Raw genomic sequence first — 16,736 nt, forward strand, 5'->3', positions numbered from 1 at the left:
GTATACCCCGATCCTGAGTACAACCACTGTTGGGGCTTGTTCATGTGGCAAATTGAAGTGGAAAATTCTACCTCCGTATCTGAAATCCTTAAGGAATTTAAAGATGCCATTTATTTCAATCAGAGAATCTATTAATCAGAAATTCGCAGAAATTTTTGTTTTATGATGAAAAGTCAGTGGCATTTTTTTTTTTTTTTTTTTTTTTTACACAAAGCACACTGTAAAATCTGTGTGGTTTTCAAAAGACTTGTCACTAATTTTCCATAAAAACAAACAAACTGCAAATCTGTTGATTTTCCCACTGAAGGGGGATGTTTTTTCCTGCTGATCAGTGTGGATTTGCACTTTCGACATGCCCTTAGGGTGTGTTCACACTGAGGAAAAGAGGTGGAAATTCAGCTAAGAAGCCCACCTGCCACACAGTCTTAATAGGGCACCTCTGCTGTCCGCGGGTCAAAGGGACATGTCAAAAGTTTTGATTGATAAGAGACCCACACCGATCAAGAGAATGAGGCAGGAGAAGCACACAGCGGTGCATTTAACTCCATCTAACCAGCTTAACTCTTTCATGGTCAAAGGTCAATGTCCGCTGTAAACTGGTTTACTGAGCCTATTACAAAGCTTGACCACTGTGCAGCCCTTGCCTTTAGTGTATAATAATAAAGTTTAAATATACCTCTCCCCAATGCTTCTGCCAGCTTCCGAGTATCTTCCCGACACCTGTCTGCAGCAGGCGGTGAAACTTCAGAGCCGGTCTCTGAAGTTACAGGCCACTCAGCCAATCACTGGCTATGGCACGGCCTCTGTCGGGCAATGATTGGCTGAGCGGCCTGTCACTTCACAGACTGTCTCGAAAATTTCACCACCTGCTGCAGACTGCGAGCAGGTGCTGCAAAGATACCAGGGAGCGGGCAGAAGCACCGGGAAATGAGTCATAACAGTTTCTATAGGTACCATATTGATGCAAATGGGAGTTTTTGATCACTTTTTTTTTTTTTGAATATATAACCAAAAAAACAGCAATCCTGGTGTTAATAAAGACTATAGGGTTGCCTGGACGCAGATGACTGACCATGTTGCAACGTGCTGCCCCTGCTTGTTTTCGAGATCAGTGGGCATCTTTGCAGTGAGACTCTCACCGATCAAAACTTTTGATTTGTCCCAGTAACACAAAGATTTTTTTTCATTTAATGACAGGTCCGCTTTAATACTAATTTGCAGGACATTCAAAACAAAAGTTTGTAGCCTCCTTACCTTAGTTCAGGTCCCTGTAAGGAATGTCTTCGCAGCATAGCCCGTGCTTGAGCATTGGTTAGGTTAGCAGTAGACTCATTATTTATAGCCAATATGCAGTCTCCAACATGAATTCTACCATCATGACTTATTGAACCTCCATTTATAACACTACGGACAGTCATACCGGAGCCATCTTTATTGGCACTTACAGTCATACCTATCCAACATAAAGATAAAGCGGATAAATACAAAGATTAAAAAAAATTATGCAACTAAAATATTAACATCTTCAGGGGTGCATATGTAAAACTTCTATTTTTTTTTTACAACCTCTCACTACCTAAGATTCAGTAAATATATCTATACAACACTTTACTATAAAGATCAGTACTACGTTAAACTGTAACAAACACGGACACAGGACACAAATAAATATAAAACATGAGGATGTAGAAAATAGGATAACCCCTTTTAAAATAATTGTAGATTTGCTAAATATAACGTAGAACCCCTGAGATAAAATAAAAGGAATCCATCAGCACCTGGGCCCTACCACTAGTGCTGACAGTGTGCTGTAGTTTGCAGGCCCCTAGTGAGCATGTTAACTTCTGGTAATTTGTCTATTGAGTAGATTATGTGCAATCTGGGGTCTCCTGTACTAAGGAGTCAAAGAGGAGTTGTGCCTAAGCTTTTGTGCCACACTTTAGCACACCTCACCTCCCTCCTCTTCACGAATAATCAATGCTGCCCTACTTCCTGGTCACTCACGCTGTCAGTCAGTATCTGCCAACAGAGAACTCATCTGCAATCAGATATAGTTGAATCTCTGAATCTCCTACTCCCTGTATATCACTGTCTGATGACCAGCAACAGCTTTTTTTTCTTTGGTTTGATTCTCCTAATGGGGAGAGAGTTTTTATTTTATTTTTTTTTATCTTCATTGTATTGAAAAAAAAAAACAAATTTGGACCTAATTGGGAATTCTTTGCACTTTTAAAATGATACCATAATGAGAAACAAAAAAGTTTACAAAAATTAGTTTACGGAAATGAGAGGACGCTGCAGTCATGTCATGCTTTTTGTTGAAATATTTGGCTATATATTTTGTATCAGAATGAATTCTGAATTAAATATGGCCTGATCAGGACTTATATGTATACATTTAAGGCCACGTACTCTATTTAAGGAAACTGGAAACCCATATTTATGGTCATTGTTTTTCTTTTAAGCTGTTCATTCATGCTTGATGTTTTTGTTGTGTTCTCTCTCATTATTTGAGAAGTTCATTAAAAAAATGTTATGCTACTATTACTGACAATCTTATTTATGTTCTCAGATTTGCTCTACTATATATCTAGGGAAAGTTAGAAGTAAAGTTAAAAGCAACGTGTCAGTTATCTGGTCCTACCCTGATTTGACAGTTCCATAAAGGCTTTATACTGAGCTATTAGTTTAACATAGTGAGGGAGAAACGGCTCTAAACATTGATTATTAACACACTTAAAGCAGCAGATACAATGTAACATCTGCTGGTGTCTTAGATCTATCATGTGCTCTGGATAATTGGATATTGTTCAACAGAAATGCCACCACATAGATAGCCACAGTCCTATGATGCTCCATTACAGGGACTTACCTGCCTGGTTAATTGCGGTGTCTTTATTTCTAAGAATTTTACAGGAACCCAGACAAAACATATGTTGCATATTTGTTATGATTAACATGGCAGAAATAAGACTTATTTTATTGCTTTGTCATAGGTCCAAAAAATACGACTTTAACCTTTTGCTTACTTATCCTAATTATCCTAGTCAGTGAACAGAAAACCAGAACTAAAGGGTAGGCTGACAAAAAGGGGGTGCAATGCTAACAGTGCAGATTTATATAATATTGTCACTGAAACACGGCTGATAACCTTAAGGCTATGTTCACACTACGTAAAAAACACGGCCATATTTTATAACTGCTGCGGTATGTGCGCAAACTCAGCCGTTGTTATGAAATACAGCCGCGTTTTTTCACGTAGTGTGAACCCGGCCTAATACCATCAGAATTTTAGAAAGCACATAAGAACATCAAATACATACATACATGGTAACTGATAAAACATTTATATATAAGAAGAGAGGGAAGTACATTTACTAGTACAGTGGTACCTTGGTTTAAGAGTAACTTGGTTTAAGAGCGTTTTGCAAAAAGAGCTCACAGTTTTTCAAAATTGTAACTTGGTTTAAGAGCATTGCTTTGGTTTAAGAGCTCCATGTACTGGGTAGGAGGGGGAGTGGGGGATGGGCATTGTCTGCATAGTGTAGTCTACAGCCGCGTTTCCCAACCGTTGTGCCGCGGCACACCGGTGTGCCGGGAGAACCCGCCAGGGGTGCCGCGGGATCCCGGTGGGAAATGTGCGCTGTCTCTTTAAGCATCCCGAGAAGCTGCGGCCGCGCAGCTTCTCGGGATGCACAGATCACTTTAATGTTCCGCCCGCACAGTGAGCAGGCGGAACATTAAAGTAAGCAGAATATAGGAGCAGGAAGTGTCAGTGTCCTGCTCCTATATTCACTCCCATAGGCCGCCGGCACTTCATGCCAGCAGCCTATGGGAGGCCGGGACATGACCTCTCCGGCAGGCGTGATGATGTGACATCATCACGCCTGCCGGAAGTCCCGTTCCCGCGGCTCGCAAGATGGAGCCCGAAGAGGAGGAGGAGATCTTCTGCATGCAGCCACAGCGCGGATTAGGTGGGTAGGATGTTTTTTTTTTTTTTTTAAGGGGCAGAGCAGGGGGCATTATTAGTTCATGGGGGCACCTCTGGGGGCATTATTAGTATATGGGGGGCACCTCTGGGGGCATTATTAGTTCATGGGGGCACCTCTGGGGGCATTAGTATATGGGGGGGCACCTCTGGGGGCATTAGTATATGGGGGGGGCACCTCTGGGGGCATTATTAGTATATGGGGGCACCTCTGGGGGCATTATTAGTATATGGGGGCACCTCTGGGGGCATTATTAGTATATGGGGGCACCTCTGGGGGCATTATTAGTATATGGGGGCACCTCTGGGGGCATTATTAGTTCATGGGGGCACCTCTGGGGGCATTATTAGTTCATGGGGGCACCTCTGGGGGCATTATTAGTTCATGGGGGCACCTCTGGGGGCGTTATTAGTTCATGGGGGGCACCTCTGGGGGCATTATTAGTTCATGGGGGGCACCTCTGGGGGCATTATTAGTTCATAGGGGGCACCTCTGGTGGCATTATTAGTATATGGGGGCACCTCTGGTGGCATTATTAGTATATGGGGGCACAGCAGGGGATCCTACATACAGGGGGCATTCCACATTCCTACTCGCTTTACTGCACATAACACCAAACAGCGCAGTAACTTTGGGAGCCGACAGGAGGGAGAAAGGGAAGGAAGTTGCTAGAAATGTGCGGAGCCTAAATTGTTTGTCTCGCAGGTTCTGAAGAGATGAAAAGTAGCTGGAAGAAATCATCATGGGGGATGGAGAGGAAAAGGGAAAGTGACTCCTCAGATCAAAGAAGACGTCACCTGTGAGTCACTGTATGACGGTTTTCTTATTTTGTAGAACATTATTTAGTAGGGGTGCCCCGAGGAAAAATTTTTTTCCAAGGGGTGCCCCGAGGTGGAAAAGGTTGGGAAGCACTGGTCTACAGCACTGTACTTTGACCCAGGTGGTCTACCTCACCTTCCAAATCATGGCAGAGCCACTTCAGGCTGGGGCTTACATCGGGGGACAGGACTGTGGAGGTAATCTCATCATAGCTGTAACCCCTCTCTCCCTGGATAGAGTACGCGGCATGTATGTGCCCACATCTGCCCTGCTCATTCCTTCATCCTCCCTGCAGTCTCTGTCAGCCCTTGTGTTTCCCATCCTCTCAATTCCTGCTATAATGTGCCTGCACTCACATTCAGCTATACACACTGCTCCTATAATGTGCCTGCACTCACACTAAGCTATACACACTGCTGCTATAATGTGCCTGCACTTACACTCAGCTATACACACTGCTGTATAGAAAAGTTTCAGATTTATGCACTCCACATGCTGATTGCTATACTGTACAGTAACTTATAATATGACATTTAGCAGTTTTTAAATGTTTGTTTCATTTTTTTTCCTTGTCATTCAGAATTGTAAAACATCATTATTTTTAGGGTGTGGAACAAATTGTCTGCATTTCAATGATTTCTTATGGAAAAAATTGCTTTGGTTTCAAAGTGATTTGAATTACAGGTATGGTCCCAGAACAAATTATGCTCGTAATCCAAGGCACCACTGTATTTTATTTTGGGGACATGTTACTAATGGGTATTGAAGTAACTGATGGACCTTTTTGGATCTCATTCAGAATTTCTGCAACTGTTTTAGTCGGTTAACCCATAGCTGCACCAGGACGTTATTGAACGTCCTCGTGCCGCTATGGGAGTTCAGAGGGGGGTCGCGCGGCGACCACCCTCTGAACTGCCGCGATCCCGGGTGCCGCGAGTAGCCCGGGCTCGCGGCTATTAGCGGGCACGGTCCGATCGCCGTGCCCGCTAATTAAGTACTTAGAAGCAGCTGTCAAAGTTGACAGCTGCTTCTAAATACTTGCTGTTATACATGCCTGGTGGTCTAGTGGGGGGATCGCCCCCCTGCGGTGCGATTGCGGGGGGGCGATCCCCGCATCCATCCCGGGCCGGGGTCTGCTCCGTAATGGCGCTGATCCCGGCTCGGCATTCTATTGCTTTTGGCTGCAGCAGCCAAAAGTAATAGAACACCGATCTCATGGATTCATGCAGTATAACTATACTGCATGGATCTCTATGAGAGATCAGAGTGCATATACTAGAAGTCCCCCAGGGGGGCTTCTAGTATATGTGTAAAGTAAAAGAAAAATGTATTTTTAATAACACAAAATCCCCTCCCCTAATAAAAGTCTGAATCACCCCCCTTTCCCCATTTTATAAATAAAAATAAATAAATAAATTAATAAACAAACATGTTTGCTATCGCCGCGTGCGTAATCGCCTGAACTATTAATTAATCACATTCCTGATCTCACACGGTAAACGGCGTCAGCACAAAAAAATCCCAAAGTGCAAAATTGCGCATTTTTGGTCGCATCAAATCCAGAATAATTGTAATAAAAAGTGATCAAAAAGTCATATATGGGCAATCAAGGTACCGATAGAAAGATCACATCATGGCGCAAAAAATGACACCTCACACAGACCCATAGACCAAAGGATAAAAGCGCTATAACCCTGGGAATGGAGCGATTTTAAGGAACATATATTTTCTTTAAAAGGTTTTAATTTTTTACAAGCCATCAAATCAAATAAAAGTTATACATGTTACATATCGTTGTAATCGTAACAACTTAAGGAACATATATAACGAGTCAGTTTTACCCCAGGGCGAACATAGTAAAAACAACCACCCCCCAAATAAAAAAAAAACATTTTTTTTTTCAATTTCACCACACATATAATTTTTTTCTGGTTTCCCGGCACATTTTAGGCAAAAATTACATCTGCCATAGCAAAGTACAATTAGTTGCGCAAAAAATAAGGGCTCATTTGGGTCTCTAGGTGGAAAAATGCAGGCGCTATGGCCTTATATACACGAGGAGGGAAAAACGAAAACGCAAAAATGAAAACTGGCTGTGTCCCCTAAGGGTTAAAGGAATAGAATCAGTACTTTATTAAATTTAAAAAAATAAAGTATATCCCTCATGCAACAGGAAATCTATTATGACCATAGATTGAAATGGTAACATTAATCATATACCACCCTTATACAACACAAACTCTTGGCTATTATAAATGAAGGAATACAAAAGGGAGATATAAGGGGAAAAAAAAAGGAAAAAAGAAAAACTAAACCCTCACCAAGGCTGCAGTTTCCTCTGGTCACAGTAATTGTTCTCTCAAATGTGCTTTTAATTAAAGCTTTTGAGTTAAAATCTTCGCTTGCCTCACTGCATTGTTTTCCAGATGAATATCCGTCAGCCTATTATAGAAAGACACTGCTTTGTGTTATACATGACAATAAATTAGTTAAAAATGCATGACAGCATGACACATAAGAAGAAAAAAACAAATGCAATCAAAACTAAGAAAGAAATGATCAGTGTCAATTCTAAAAAAAATAAAACTATCCCTCTGAGGAACAGAATAATGAAGGTTAAGGCCATGTTCACACATGGCAAATCAGCGGTCGTTCTGTGAAACGGCTGTATCACAAAACGGCTGCTGTCTGAGATGTTCAACCCGGCCGGAACAGAACTACTTCTTAATTAGAATATGGGCACATTTGGGTGTGCCCGCACTCCAATTCGCCATAGCAGATAATGTAAAGTACGGCCCCAGCCATACTTTACATTGTCTGCACAGTTTATTTTGTGCAGCAGCTATTCAATGAATAGTGGCCGCACAAAATAGTCATATCAGTTTCCTGTGCGGCCGCATGGAATCCTGGCCGGAGTGTATACAGTGTGTATACACTATGGCCGGGATTCCATAATAGTTAATGCAATCTGCTGATGATTAAACCACAGCTGTCATTGCAAACTTGCAACAATGGCCGTTGTGTAATCAAAAAATAGTGTGTGAACATGGCCTAAAGGTGTTTTCCCGTAATGACAACTTCTCACTATCCAAAGGATAAGTTTCTGATTAGTGGTAAGCCAAGCACTCTGATGCTTCACATCTTTTGTTCAAGTTTTAAAATCTCAGTCAATCAGCTGCATATCTCCCTGTGTAAACAGGAGATGTGCAGCTGACAGCAAAAGATTTAAATGGCCAGACGAATGATACAGTGATTGTTCATGAGGCTCAGCAGCTCGATTAGTTGTGCTATCTAAAAGGCACTGAACATGAGTGCCAATCTCACTGATCAGCCGTGGATGGCTAAAGATCTGGTAATCTAAAGGGACCCTAAGCTTTGGGGACATATACATTAGCTGATAAGTGGATGGATAACTGCTTTGCTTTGAATGAAGAGATTTATTTAGATATTTAAAAAAAAAGTTATATGATCTCAAAAGCCCCCTTTTTTGTCACTTAAAGGCTTAAAAATGGCAGGTCCCATACACATCAACTAGAGCAGCAGTTCAAATGCACTAATTTAAAAAAAAGAGACTCAGGACCTCATTCTCAAGATAGCTGAGGGGTCCAGTTGGGAGGCCATTTGCAGCACCCAGGAGGCCCACACAGCTGCCGCATGCTGCAAGTGATGTCATTTGTGCGCGGGCCCCACAGCAGCCACTATGGCGGTAGTTTCATCCCTGTTGGGAGGTCCAGCTGTGCATTAATTGTAGAGAAAAACTGTGGCTAGGGAAAACTTTTGATGTTGAAATAATTCTTTAAAACACTTACAACACCCTATATACAGTTAAAAGAGAAAGTGCCCAACCCTACACAAAATTACTGAATTTAAAGCCTCACCTTTGAGAAAGAGTCAGGAAGGTCAGAAGTGGTTGCTGTTCCATGGGTCTTGAATGGTACCCATGAACCAGATGATGTGCCTTCAAAATGCTTGTCAAGATCTCCAGACAGCTCCTTAAACTCAGAATAAGAGCTGCTATTCATTCCTGGTTCTTTAGCATCTTCAGTTGTGCTAAGATTAAGGTTATATAAATCCTTGGCAGGCAATTTAAAATCCAGAACTGAAGTTGATGCTGTCCAAAGTTCAGACGTTAGAATGGACTTTTGATAAGTTAGATTTTCAGTTTGGACTTCAGAAGCTGAATGAAAGCTGTCATGTTCCTTAGAGATATCCTACGTGAGAGACATTAATAAGCAAACAAACATACACATAAAGCCACATGTACACGCGTATTTGGAGATTACTTTCTCACTTTTGTTTACTTATGGATTGCAATACATTATATATTGCACCAAAACAAGAGAACCAGCATCCACGAGAATGGAAGGCGCTTACTGAGAGAGGAGCCGTGCAAATAACAGCTATCTAGGCTTAAGGCCCTATTACAAAGGCCAATCCGGAGAAGCAAGTAAGCGCTGACCTGTCAGATCAGTGCTCGCTTGCTCATTCCCGGCTCGCTGTCAGCGCTGTTACACACGCCTTCGGAGAGCGGGAAAGACCAGGATAGGCTCCCCAGACAATCTTTAGAGCTTATATGAGATGTGGCGGTCTGCTGCCGCCGCTCCTGTTGCGCGGAGCAATGGCCAGCAGACCATCGTTATCGTAATTTTTTTTCAACATGTTGAAAGATAAGGATCAGCCAACATTGTGCTTCGTTGCCTTTTAACACTAGCTATCCCACCAATTGATTATCGGCCATAATGGCCAATAATCGTCTGAATACGGCAGATAATCACTTGGTGTAATAGGACCTTTACTCAAAGGCCAGTTAAGAATCTAAAAGGCATTCCAATACAAACTCAAAAAGAGAGATAAAACTGATTGCTAGAGATTATGGTCCAGTTAGTAAGTTGATCTCAGCTGCTCAGTAGCATCAATGTATAGGCACAAATTGTAATTCCTTACCTGCAAGAAACATTCAGTGAAGTCATGGAGGAGTTCCTCATTACAGGCACTGCCATGCAAAGCTAACATAGAAGCCTGAAGTGAGCTGTCATCATCTGGAGGAAACCGAGAGTCTATACTGCATTCTCCCGTGTGGTCAGAATCATTGGTCTCCACCTGCAGCATCATAAACCCAAAATAACTAAGAAATACAATGCACTTTTTTCATTAGTTACACACTACATTTATATGTGTGTATTATTGTAACTTTTCTTATACTGTATGTTCTTTATACCTAAACAAGCGACACTGGCTAATGGGCATACATCATGGCTGCTCTCACCATGGCTGGTCTGTTACTCTGTTTAGTGGGTCTGACAGCATTCAGAAATGCACTTGTATTGGTGTAAGGGAATCTGTCAGCGCCTAGGCCCTATCTAAGAATGGATTATGCACAATTTACTGACTCCTACCTAAATGGCAGGGCACGGGGGAAAACAACAAACAGAACCAACTTACTTCACCCCTGCCCGCTATCTGCCATCTGACCGTCGCGGGGCCCCCCGCTGGGGTCTCCTGTGCTGCCAATGTCACAACCTGATTCCGGGCTGATGGGCTGGCTGCTAAGCCAGTCAATGACTGGGGTGGGGTGCTGCTCCAGTCACTGATTGGCTGAGCGCCAGTCCATCACCCGGGACAGGCATTCTCCTTCAAGCCGTAGCATCATCACAACCAGGGTAAAATGCCTTACAGCGGGGTCCCGGGGTAAGATGATGGATCACTGTTTAAAAACAACAGCCGGAAATAACTGGCAGGTCAATTATTTCCATTACAGTATTAAACAACGGCCGTTCCATACACTGTCGTTCTTGTCAACATTGCTAATAGTTAAATCTCACAGCCCAAATGTGTTGGAGCTGTGGTCTAGGGGTAAATCATCTAAGTAGAGACCAACAACATTTTATTTTCCTTTGTTCAATCCCTCTGATGGAAATTAAATATATTTTTTCTTTTTTATCATTATTGTATAATTTTTAAAAGTAAAAAGAATTCCCAATTAGTTCCAAATTAGTTTTTTAATACAATAATGAGAAAAAGAAATAAATATGTTTATTTTATTTCCATCAGGGGAATCAAACCAAGGGAAAAAAAAAACTGTTATCGGTCTCAACAAAGATGATTTACCCATAGACCATGGCTCCAACACATTTGGGCTAAAAGATTTAACAATATCTATGTGTTTCTTTCAGACATAAACTGCCTACAGAGGACTGATCGGCAATCAAAGACACAAGCAGACAGCTGAGCAGACAGGAGTCCGGGCTGCTTTGATTATTCCTGAGGAAAAGGGAGGAGGAAGAAATAGTGAGGCGTGCCAGAGTGCAGCACAAATGCTGAACTACAACTTCTCTTTGACTCTTCAGCCAAGATTAGAAAAAACCCCAAAAAAACAGTAAGTTACTTCCTTGCAAAAAAGCGCCACCATGTTCCCAGGTTGAGTGTGGTAATACAATTCAGCTCCATGGACTTCAATGGAACTGTACTGTAAAACCATAAAAACTAAGGATAGTTTGTGAAAGATAGTGGCCATGATTTTGTAAGCCTGGCAAATTTTTTTAAGCTATTTTTAAACAGATTTTTTTTTCCGGCAGTGTTCAGCAGTGGTTTACATTGAGAGACTCGCACTTAAAGAGGTACTCCGGGACAGGAGGTGTTTTTTAAGCATCGCCAGGGAGGGGGTGAATAAACTCAATGATTTCCACTTACCTCCCCGGCTCCAGTGCTAGGGCCCATTTCATGCTGCTCTGGTCCCCCGATCTCCATCCGCTCAGTCATTCAGCTGCAGAGGCGGGACACTGCTACAGCCACTGAATGGCTGAGCAGGCATGCCAATTATCCTTCTCAAGTTACCTTTGAGGTGTGAGCGGCCGGAGAACAGGGGACCATAGAAGCGTGAAATGGACCACAGTGCTGGAGTCTAGGAGGTAAGTGAACGTCATTGTCTTCATCCACCTCCTCCCTGGCGATACTCAAAAAACGCTTCCTGCTTGGAGTACCCCTGTAATGGCATCCATTATACAGAACTCCCTGTTATTAAAAAAAAATAAATAAATTTATATATTATATATATATATAATTATATATATATATATATATATATATATATATATATATATATATATATAAATGTTTTTTTTTTTTTTTTGTCTGTTTACTTATGTTTGTTTATTTGATACGGCTCTATTTAATAATTCACAGGTCTACACTATTCCATCCAGAAATTATTATGGTTTATTGTATTAAAGTGTCACTGTCGTTATAACTTTCTAAATCAACAGTAGATGTGATATAAAGTAAGTTTGCAATTTACATTATTTTTTTTAGTCATCATGGAAAATGTGGCACTTCCTGTTTTCTGACATTTTTTTCTCAAAAAACAACAACAAACAAACAGGAAACAGTCAAAAAACAGTAAGTGCTGTGTATCCCAGGCTATCTGAGCGCTTACAGAGAGAATGCAGTCATGTGATTGATGGACAGACTGAGCTGTGGCTCTCTGTATTGGCCGGAATTCTAGAGTTTAGTCTGTTTTCTTCAACCAGTAAGGGCCAGTTCACACTGAGCAAGATCGTCGGAATCCCGCTGTGCTCAGTGTGCTGCTGTAAAGTGAATGGAGAGGGCGCACATTTTTCTGCTCCCTTTCCTCTCCACTCAAAGGACTAACATATTAGTTCTATGAGCGGAGGCAGCGGACGAGCGCGCACCCTCTCAATTCACTTTACAGCAGCACACTGAGCACGGCGGGATTCCGCGGCGGAAATCTCCGCTGCAGAATTCCGACAATCTTCCTCAGTGTGAACTGGCCCCAAGTCAGACCTGGATTTCTGGTAAGTTTAGCTTTGTTTTACAGCTTGATAACAACAACAAAAATAATGAATGTATATTGCAAACTTGCTTTATATGACATCTACTGTTGATTTAGATTTTGAAAGTTATAATAACAGGTACACTTTCAGATTATTATTATATTTTATTCTACCAATATTTATCACATTTCTCACAAAATCATACATAGCCAGGACCTTTCCCACCTGAACTAATATAGGTAAATACATTCATTTAGCAAACCTGTCTCCATCCAAAAACTACAACTAACAATACAACTATACAGGCAGAAGATAACATTTCCAATGGCAACTTTAGCTATGGAAACAATATATAAATAGTCAAAACATTTGTTCTCTCCAATGGTTCCCAAAGTTTCTTATGTTTAGTAAGATTTCTGGCACTAACCAGAGCTAGTTCAGCATGGAAAAGAGGAGCATCATTAGACCCTTCCTCATCATAAGAGTGAGCAGTGTAGAAAGCAGGGTCCTCCTTAGCAGTGATATAGCCTTCCTCTGGTGACAGCTGCAGAAACAAGGACGTCACCATGAAAGGAAAGGACAGCAAGTTATTAGAGAAACAATGAATCTCAAATGCATCAGAAAGCCCTAAGCCTTGTATTATTAGGGTGTGTGACCAGTAGACCAATGACATACAGTAGTGGGAAAAATTAAGATGTATTTAGTACAAGCAGTATTTCTGCATAGACCAGTTGTATAGACTGCTAAATCATCTGGCAAAGATCAGGATGAGAATACTACAATGCATTCTGAGTATTGCATATAAAATTAAAATCTTTATCTGCTGGTTAGTGGGTACAGGGTGCATTTCTTACAGGGAATTGTAGGCAGCACATGGCAAATACACTTAAAGGGTAGCTTTACATGCACTGGATCACAGCTGATTTTCTGCTGCGGATCCGCAGCAGATTTGACTAAATAAATGAACACGGCATTAAATCCGCAATGTAAAATCCGTTGCGGATCAGTAGCATATCCGCAGCGGATTTTACATTGCGGATTTAAGGCAGTGTTCATTCATTTAGTCAAATCTGCTGCGGATATGCTGCGATCCGTAGCAGAAAATCAGCTGCGATAAGGTATGTGTGAAGCTACCCAAAGGGATATTTCTATACCAGCTAGTGATGCCTCATCCATAAGATAAGGGACTCCAAGTTAATCGACTGGGGTCTGACCGCCAGGACCCCACCAATTCCAGAAACATTAGTGCAATTGGGACGGCCAAATATTTCCTAGTTCAATTCTAAGAAACATTTAGCAGCCCCAAAGAGGTGAATGGAGCACAGGCCACAAAGACTCTCCATTCATTGTGGGGACGATTGCATCCCCATTTCCAAAATCAGAGGGGTACTGGCAGTTGCATCTCCAGCAATCAACATGTATGGCATAACAAGCTTAGATGGGAATAACCCTTTAAAGTGACACTGTCGACTCTTTTTTGCATTCTGACATCTCTACCCAGGTGTAAAGGGTAAATTTAGCGTTTTTCATACGTTATTTTCTATCATACGTCATGGTGCTTGTTCAAGTAAAAAGTGTCCTTTTATCAACTGCAGATTGGCATTAGCGCCACTTAGTCCCGCCCACAACTGCACCGTTGGCCCCCCCCCCTTGACACCCATTGTTTTGCCGATGTAAAGGGGGTGGGGTCTAGACCGTTCGGCCAGCCTGTTCCAATGGCCGGCGAGGGGGCGGAGCCAACAGTGGTGTTGTGGGCGGGGCTAAGTGGTGCTAATGCCGTGAGGCCCCGCCCACTTAACACAATCTGCAGTTGATAAAAGATCACTTTTTACTTGGAACAAGCACCATGACTTAAAATATAAAATAAGGTATGAAAAACACTAAATTTACCCTTTACACCTGTGTAGAGATGTCAGAATGCAAAAAGGGGATGACAGTGTCACTTTAAGTGTCATAGGAAAGAGCAGGGGGAAAAAAAAAAAATGAAGAGCGATCCCCTGGGTTCAATTCTCTTTTATACTAAACTAAAAAAATTACCCCACAAACATGGTGTAAAGCAAAACTGGCTCATTTTCATTTTCCAAAGAGTCTGTAAGGAATGAAAGGTGAAATCTGATTGGTTGCTATGGGCAACTGAGACACTTCTACTTTACACCATGGTTGATAAATCTCCCCCTATGTTCACACAACTTAACTTCATTAAGGCACCTATATTCCGCACCCACATAATACGCCCACAAACCCCATCCATTAACTAACAGAAAATACACACCTTAGTTTACATAGTGTATTTTTATGCTGCCGATTTTACATAAATGCTAAGTAAAAATGTATCCTGCATGTATGTTGTAGGGCAGTATTCACAAAACGTGTGACGTACACGCCACATTAGGGTATGTTCACACTGAGTAAATCAGGCGGAATACCGCCCGTCTCAGTGTCCTGTGTATGGGAGAGCACGCGCTCTGCTGCCGACGCTCTCTGCCCAAAGAAGTGACATGTCACTTCTTGAAGCGGAGAGCAGCGGAGGAGCGCGCGCTCTCCCATAGAGAAGCTATGGCACACTGACACAGGCGAGGTTCCACCGCAGAATTCAGCCTGATTTACTCAGTGTGAACATACCCTAAGCGTCAAAAATATGTGCAAAATTAAAACGTAAAAAAAATACACATTTATTTTTTTTTTAGCTACCCTCATATTTCTAGTGAACATAGTGGGCAGGCATCATTGTTAACAAGGAAATAGTCTTACTGGCAGAGGCTTGGCAACTCCAATGCTGACAGTTCCTGCTGGGGCACCTTTAAGAGCCTGAACAGCCTCTTCTAAGCAGGCATGTTCCAAATTGATGTCATTGACGTACATCAGACGATCCCCAGGCAGAAGTCGGCCATCTTGTTCTGCAACTCCTCCAGGCACTAAGGAGCGGATAACTATCACTGTGCTTGCTGGGTCAATGGGATCCTAAATAAAAAGTTTTATTCTAAAGATTACTTACAAAATTTTCATGCAGGCCATGTTGCTAGTTAATGCAAAAACAGCATAAATTATTTTTAAAAGATACAATCAGAGGGTTTATGCTTCTCTTTTATGAACAAAGGGCTGGAATGTACAAAGTACAATACTATCCAAGGGGAGAACAGAAAAGCAGTCATCAAAACTATGCTTATTAGGAATAGCCTACAGGGAACGCAAAATCTCAAGATAAACACTCTCATAAATATGGGGACATGTTTAATGCTGAAAACAAATAAATCCTTAAATTCTTATTTTTCCTAAAATGCTAGGCATCAGTGTCCAAAACATACTCCTATTCTTGTAATATGTATCATAATTCACTAAAGCAGTACACTTTAAAGGGATTTCCTGGGCTTATAACATTAACATTGATTGACTGGGATTGATATCATTAATAGTTATCAATGTTTGATTAATTGGGGACTCAACCATTAGGACCCTAGCCAACTGGCACAATAAAGTACCCCCACCATTGCTAACATAGACACAGCAGTTCATTCATATTAATAGCCGTGTCTGCCCCTATATCTACTGGAATCAGTAAGAGTATCATGCATTCTTCATTAAAGGAAATGTGTCGCCTAGATTTTCTTTCACCAACTAGAGCCAAATACTAATACATGTTCTTTTATTGCAATTGGTTTCTATGTTCTGATAATTTGTTTTATTTCACTTTTTCGTACATTGTTATGAAGGCTGCCATCTTGCCTGAGCTGTTTTAACAGCATTTAGTGAAATACTTTACAGCAAGACTCATAGACATAGACAACAATAGACAGTCTGTCCCCTTGGGATGAATGTGAAACATTACTGGGTGAACTCTGTGACCTCAAAAGGTCATTCCACAGGCAGCTGCTATTGTCTCCTATATCTACTGGTGTCACCTGTCACTGCAATGCTGTACAGATCACTTTACAGCAGCCTCTCCTCATCATCACAGACACAACAGGAAGTCTCGAGCTATTCTGGCATTTGACTTTTTTTTCCTCTATTTATTCCGTTTATAACATTTTATTTTAACCCCTTCATGACAGAGCCCACTGATGCACGAATGTCCGGGTCAAATTAATGCAATGCTCCTCCCCACCTTCTAAGAACCATAGCGCTTTTATTTTTCCCACCT

General features: G+C 41.7%; 1 protein-coding gene across 10 annotated transcripts in view; it reads right to left on the reverse strand.

Moving 5' to 3' along the window:
• The window catches only part of MPDZ (multiple PDZ domain crumbs cell polarity complex component), a 117,179-nt gene that overhangs the window by 60,900 nt on the left and 39,543 nt on the right, over nucleotides 1-16,736 (reverse strand). For all 10 annotated transcript variants that reach the window (XM_069961962.1, XM_069961964.1, XM_069961960.1 and 7 more), the window contains 6 exons: nucleotides 15,350-15,559; nucleotides 13,026-13,142; nucleotides 9,753-9,908; nucleotides 8,687-9,019; nucleotides 7,130-7,250; nucleotides 1,255-1,453 (listed from right to left, as the gene is read on the reverse strand). In XM_069961962.1, the coding sequence (XP_069818063.1) occupies nucleotides 1,255-1,453; nucleotides 7,130-7,250; nucleotides 8,687-9,019; nucleotides 9,753-9,908; nucleotides 13,026-13,142; nucleotides 15,350-15,559 (1,136 nt within the window). The remainder of the gene's footprint in view (nucleotides 1-1,254; nucleotides 1,454-7,129; nucleotides 7,251-8,686; nucleotides 9,020-9,752; nucleotides 9,909-13,025; nucleotides 13,143-15,349; nucleotides 15,560-16,736) is intronic.

This window comes from Dendropsophus ebraccatus, chromosome 3 (assembly GCF_027789765.1).
Source record: "Dendropsophus ebraccatus isolate aDenEbr1 chromosome 3, aDenEbr1.pat, whole genome shotgun sequence".
NCBI lineage: Eukaryota > Metazoa > Chordata > Amphibia > Anura > Hylidae > Dendropsophus > Dendropsophus ebraccatus.